The sequence below is a fragment of the Nomascus leucogenys genome, chromosome 17 (genome assembly GCF_006542625.1).
Source record: "Nomascus leucogenys isolate Asia chromosome 17, Asia_NLE_v1, whole genome shotgun sequence".
Classification (NCBI taxonomy): Eukaryota; Metazoa; Chordata; class Mammalia; order Primates; family Hylobatidae; genus Nomascus; species Nomascus leucogenys.
The window spans coordinates 92,641,130-92,647,857 of NC_044397.1; the positions used below are offsets into that span (position 1 = coordinate 92,641,130).

At 48.0% G+C, this 6,728-nt stretch overlaps 1 protein-coding gene across 1 annotated transcript; it reads right to left on the reverse strand.

Annotated features, from left to right (window-relative positions):
* Positions 1-1,089: 1,089 nt before the first annotated feature.
* On the reverse strand, positions 1,090-6,526 carry LOC115830835 (60S ribosomal protein L35-like). The gene is made up of 3 exons (XM_030795631.1): positions 6,514-6,526; positions 1,617-1,777; positions 1,090-1,341 (listed from the first exon to the last, which is right to left on the reverse strand). Exons 1-3 carry the CDS (start codon positions 6,524-6,526, stop codon positions 1,090-1,092), a joined length of 426 nt encoding a protein of 141 aa, XP_030651491.1.
* Between the last annotated feature and the right edge of the window lie 202 nt (positions 6,527-6,728).

Sequence of the window (6,728 nt, forward strand, 5' to 3'; positions counted from 1 at the left end):
CTAGTGTCTTCCCCACAGTGATCTCCACCTTCCCAGCAGTAACTATCATTCTGACTTCTGTGGTATTATTATTTATTTCTGGGTTTGGGGGGTATTGTTTGCTAATAAGATTTATTTCAGCTGGGCATGTTGGCTCACACCTATAATCTCAGCACTTTGGGAGGCTGAAGTGGGAGGATTGCTTGAACCCAGGAATTCAAGACCAGCCTGGGCAGCATAGTGAGACCCTATTTCTTTTTTTCTTTCTTTCTTTCTTTTTTCTCTTTTGAGACAGAGTTTTGTCATTGTTGCCCAGGCTGGAGTGCAATGGCTCAGTCTCAGCTCACTGCAACCTCCACCTCCCAGTGAGACCCCATTTCTAAAAAATAAAATAAAATAAATTAGCCGGGGGTGGTGGCTCATGCCTGTGGTCCCAGGTACTCCGGAGGCTAATGTGGGAGGATTGTTTAGGCCAGGGAGGTTGAGGCTGCAATGAGCTATGACGGAACCACTGCACTCCAGCCTGGGTTGACAGAGCAAGCGTCTGTCTCAAAAAGAAAAAAAAAAGATTTATTTTGCTTTTGATTGTCTAAATTTATGTAGCATTGTATTTACTTTATTTGATGTATGGTTCTATGAGTTTATTTATTTATTTATTTTTGAGACGGAGTCTGTCTCTGTCACCCAGGCTGGAGTGCAGTGGCACGATCTCGGCTCACTGCAAGCTGAGCCTCCCGGGGTTCACGCCATTCTTCCTCCTCAGCCTCCCGAATAGCTGGGACTGCAGGCGACCGCCACCACGCGGGGCTAATTTTTTGTATTTTAGTTGAGAGGGGGTTTCACCGTGTTAGCCAGGCTGGTCTCGATCTCCTGACCTCGTGATCCGCCCGCCTGGGCCTCCCAAAGTGCTGCGATTACAGGCGGGAGCCACCGCGCCCGGCCTGGTTGCTATGAGTTTTAACAGCTGTAGAGATTCGTGTAAATTACTGCTATAAACAGGATACAGAATGTACTTCCATCACCTAACAACTCCCTCCTGACCGTGGATTGGCTCTTTGTGGCTATGTTTTTTGGTGTTTTTGTTTTTGTTTTTTCTCAGCCAGCTGTGCTTTATTGACAACGCGCCACTCGGGCCTTGACCGCGCACTTCCGCGTTGGGGACAGGTGCTCCCTCTGCTGCCGCTTCTTGATTGGCAGTTTCTCCTCGTGCTTGCTGAGCGGGCGGCGCACGGCGTGTGTCTTCTTAGCCCGCAGGTCCAGGTGCTTGTACTTCTTGCCCTTGTGGAATTTCCCGCGGTTTTCTTTCTGAGTCTGGTTAATAACCGTGAGAACACGGGCAATGGATTTGCGGACGACTCGGATCTTGGTTTTTTGTTTCTTTGTTTTTGAGACACAGTCTCGCTCTGTCGCCCAGGCTGGAGTGCAGTGGCGAGATCTGCAAGCTCCGCCTCCCGGGTTCACGCCATTCTCCTGTCTCAGCCTCCCAAGTAGCTGGGACTACAGGCGCCCGCCACCACGCCCGGCTAATTTTTTTGCATTTTTAGTAGAGACGGGGTTTCACCGTGTTAGCCAGGATGGTATCGATCTCCTGACCTGGTGATCCGCCCGCCTCGGCCTCCCCAAAGTGCTGGGGTTACAGGCGTGAGCCACCGCGCCCGGATTTTAGGGCGCTTGGAGGCCACGCTGCCTGTCACTTTGGCGACGCGCAGCTGGGACAGCTCCACCTTCAGGTCGTCCAGCTGTTTCAGCAGCTCCTCCTCCTTCCCGAGAAGGTCTTGGGCCTTGATCTTGGCCGTTGCTGCACAGGCCGCCGCCGCCGCTCGCTCCGAGGGAAAGAGCTGTTGCTACGGTTTTTATTTTATTTTTTGACACAAGGCCCTTCTCTCTCGCCTAGGCTGGAGTGCAGTGGTGCAATGATGGCTTTACTGCAGCCTTGAGCTCCTGGGTTCAAGCAATCTTCCCACCTTAGCCTTCCGAGTACTGTGCACCACCACCATCTAATTTTTTTTTTTTTTTTTTTTTGAGACAGAGTCTCACTCTGTCGCCTAGGTTAGAGTGCAATGGCACGATCTCAGCTCACTGCAACCTCTGCCTCCCAGGTTCAAGCAATTCTCCTGCCTCATCCTTCGGATTGAGCTGGGATTTCAGGCGTGAGCCGCCATGCCCGGCTAATTTTTGTATTTTTAGCAGAGACAAGCTTTCGTCCTGTTGGCCAGGCTGGTCTTGAACTCCTGGCCTCAAGTGATCCACCTGCCTCAGCCTCCCAAAATGCTGGGATTACAGGCGCGAGCCACCACACCTGGTCCAGAAAGTAGCTTCTGAGACTGGCTTCAGTTAGCATTCGCGATTCCTCTGTGTTGCTGAGTGGATCAGGAGTTCGTTGCTTTGGATGGTCCAGTGATATTCCCCTGTGTGGGTGCATTCCCGTTTATCCAAACGTGAGGGGCATTTGGTTGCTTCCAGTTTGAGGTGATCATGAACAGAGCTGCTATATACATTTGTGTACATATTTTTTCTTTTTTTCTTTTTTTTTTTCCGAGACAGTGTTTTGCTCTTGTTGCCCAGGCTAGAGTGTAATGGTGTGATCTTGGATCATTGCAACCTCCCCCTTCCAGGTTCAAGTGATTCTCCTGCCTCAGCCTCCCGAGTAGCTGGAATTACAGGCGTGTGCCACCACACCCAGCAAATTTTTGTATTTTTAGTAGAGATGGGGGTTTCAGCATGGTGGCCAGGCTGGTCTTGAACTCCTGACCTCAGGTGATCCACCCACCTCAGCCTCCCAAAGTGCTGGGATTACAGGCGTGAGACACCACGCCCGGCCAATAGTATTTTTGTTGCTGTTGTTTAGCTGTGGTTTGTGATAGATGCCCTTTATCAGGTTGAGGAAGTTCCTTTCTACTCCTAGTTTGCTTAGAATTTTTATCATGAATGAATGTTGAAATGTATCAAATGCATTTTCTTTATCTATTGATATGATCATATGGTTTTTCTTTAGTCTGTTAATATGGCAAGTTATATTGACTGGTTTTCCGATGTTGAGCCCGTCTTGTATTCCTGGGATAAATGCCACCTGGTGGTGAGGTGGTTTTCTTTCTATACATGGCTGGATTTCATTGTTTCACTTGCTAACATTTTGTTAAGGATTTTAGTGTCTATGTTTTTGAGTATACTGATCTGTAATTTCCTTGTACTGTCTTTACTTTTGGTATCAGGATAATACTGGCCTCATAAAATGAGTTGGGAAGTATTCCATCCTCTTCTATTTTCTGAAACAGATTGTGAAGAATTTGATGTTATTTTTTCTTTAAATGTTTGATAGGATTCACCACTAAAACTATCCGGGCCTAAAGTTTTATTTTATTTATTTATTTTTGTTGTTGTTGTTTGAGACGGAGTCTCACTCTGTCGCCCAGGCTGGAGTGCAGTGGCGTGATCTTGGCTCACTGCAAGCTCTGCCTCCAGGGTTCATGCCATTCTCCTATATCAACCTCCCCAGTAGCTGGGACTACAGGCACCTACCACCACGCCCAGCTAATTTTTTTTGTATTTTTAGTAGAGACGGGGTTTCACCGTGTTAGCTGGGATGGTCTCGATCTCCTGACCTCGTGATCCGCCCGCCTCGGCCTCCCAAATGTTTTATTCTTTAGAAGAGTTTAACTTCAAATTCTGTTTCTTTAATACGTATAGGACCGTTCAGGTTTTCTGTTTCTTCTTGAGTGAGTTTTGGTAGCTTGTGTCTCTTGAGAAATTGGTCCAGTTCCTTTAAGTTGTCAAGTTTATGTGCATACACTTATTTATAGTATTCCCTTATTATCCTTTAAGTTTCTTTAGGGTGAGTAATGATATCCCCTCCTTTGTGCCTGTTGCTGGTAATTTCTTTCTCTTTCTCTCTGCAGGGTGAATCTAGACTAAAGGTTTATCAATTTCATTAATTTTTTTTTCAAAGAACCAGCTTATGGCTTTACTGATTTTTCTATATTGTTTTTCTTTTTTTTATTCCATTGATTTCTATTCTGTTATTTTCTCTTTAGCTTGTATTTAGTTTGCTCTTCTCTTTCTAATTTCTTGGGAGTAGAAGCTTAAAATATTAGACCTTTCAGGCCAGGCGCAGTGGCTCACAGCTATAATCCCAAAAATTTGGGAAGCCGAGGCAGGTGGATCACCTGAGGTCAGGAGTTCCAGACTAGCCTGGACAACATGGAGAAACCCTGTCACTACTAAAATGCAAAAATTAGATGGGTGTGGTGGCAGGTGCCTGTAATTCCAGCTACTCAGGAGGCTGAGACAGGAGAATCACTTGAACCTGGGAGGCAGAGGTTGCAGTAAGCCGAGATTGCACCATTGCACTCCAGCCTGGGTGACAGATGGAGACTCTGTCTCAAAAAAAAGAAAAAAAATTAGACCTTTCTTCTTTTCTGATATAAGAATTTTAATGTTATAAATATTTCTCTAATCACTGCTTTAGCTGCATCCCACGCATTTTGGTAAGTTGTATTTTCATTTCCATTCAGTTCAATGTATTTTCTAATTTCCCTTGAGGCTTCCTCTTTAACCCCTTTAGTAGTGAGTTGCTTAACTCTCAAATATTTAAAGACTTTTCAAATACCAATCATTCTGTTATTGACTTCTAGTTTGATTCTGTTATGGTCAAAGAACATGCTTTGAATGATTTCAATTATTTTATTTATTTATTTCTTTATTTGAGACAAGAGTCTTGCTCTGTTGCCAGGCTGGAGTGCAGTGGTGCAACCTCAGCTCACTGCAACCTTTGCCTCCCGGGTTCAGGCTATTCTCCTGCCTCAGCCTCCCGAGTAGCTGGGATTACAGGCGTGAGCCACCACACCCGGCCTGATTTCAGTTATTTTAAATTTGATAAGATTTGCTTTGTGACCCAGAATATGGCCTATCTTGATGAATATCCCATGTGCTCTTGGAAAGAACATACAGGCCGGGCACTGTGGCTCACGGCCATAATCCCAGCACTTTGGGAGGCTGAGTCAGCAGGACTGCTTGAGGAGATTGAAAGCAGCCCGGGGAACTTGGTAAGACCCCATCTCCTCAAAAAATTGAAAAATTAGCCAGGTGTGGTAGCACACGCCTATAGCCCCAGCTACTCAGGAGGTCCGGCAGGAGGATCATTTGAGCTAAGGAATTAGAAGAGGCAGTGAGCCACTGCACACTCCAGCCTGCGAGACAAAACGAGACCCTTCTTTTTAGAGAAAAAGACGAGAAAAGAACTGTATTCTGCTGTTGTTCATTGGAGTGTTCTATATAAATGTCAATTATGTCAGTGTGGTTGATGGCGGCATTCAGATCTTCTGTATTCTTTTTTTTTTTTTCTGAGACGGAGTCTTGATCAGTCACCCAGCCTGGAGTGCAGTGGTGCAATCTCGGTTCACTGCAAGCTCCACCTCCCGGGTTCACGCCATTCTCTTGCCTCAGCCTCCCAAGTAGCTGGGACTACAGGTGCCCGCCACCACGCCCGGCTAATTTTTTGTGTTTTTAGCAGAGACCGGGTTTCATAGTGTTAGTCAGGATGGTCTCAATCTCCTGACCTCGTGATCTGCCTGCCTCGGCTTCCCAAAGTGCTGGGATTACAGGCATGAGCCACCATGCCCTGCCACCTTTTTTTTTTTAGAGAAAGTTTCACTCTGTCACCCAGGCTGGAGTGCAAAGACACGATCTTGGCTCACTGAAACCTCTGTCTCCCGGGTTCAAGCAATTCTCCTGCCTCAGCCTCCCGAGTAGCTGGGACTACAGGCACCCGCCACCACACCCAGCTAATTTTTGTATTTTTGGTAGAGACGGAGTTTCACCTTGTTGACCAGGCTGGTCTCGAACTCCTGACCTCAAGTGATCCGTCCACCTCGGCCTCCCAAAGTGTTGGGATTAGAGGCGTGAGCCGCCACGCCTGACTAATTTTTGTATTTTTAGTAGAGATGGGTATGAGCCACCGCACCCGGCCTATTTGTTTATTTATCTTGAGGAGTCTCACTTCCTCGCCCAGGCTAGAGTGCAGTGGCATCATCTCGGCTCACTGCAACTTTTGCCTCCCAGGTTCAAACGATTGTTGTGCCTCAGCCTCCCAAGTAGCTGGGATTACAGGCATGTGCCACCACACCCGGCTAATTTTTTGAATTTTAAGTAGAGATGAGGTTTCACCATGTTGGCCAGGCTGGTCTCGAACTCCAGACCTCAAATGATCCGCCCGCCTCGGCCTCCCAAAGTGCTGGAATAACAGGCATGGGCCACTGCACCCAGCCTCCTGGGAATTTTTAAACAGGGACCCTGTGTTTTCATTTGCTCCAGGCCCTATGGATTCTGCAGGGGGTGCTGGAGCTGCCTGCCCAGCTGAACAGGCTGGGGCTGTTGTCAAGACCTAGGAAGGACTGGCCAGCCGTCAGAGCAAGCTGCCTCAGGCAAGATGCTCACCCTCTGTGCCTCAGTTTTCCTTTTAGGATGGGCAGGGGGCTAGGGGCAGGCAAGGAGCTGTCTGGGGCGACTCCTGCTGGCCACTGGGGGCACAACACGCACCTGCGATATCCATGCCGGGCCCAGCTCCCCCCAGCACTCAACACCCCTTAGCTGACTCCCCCACCTCTGCTTCTGCCACCTGGTCCACCCCTATCATCGCCACCTTCACCAGCCTAGTCCCCTGGCTCCCACCCTCGCCCATCTGTCCTCCCAGCAGCAGCCACCAGAGGCCGCCTATGAGCACCTGTCAGGTCCTGTCCCTGCTCTGCCTGCAT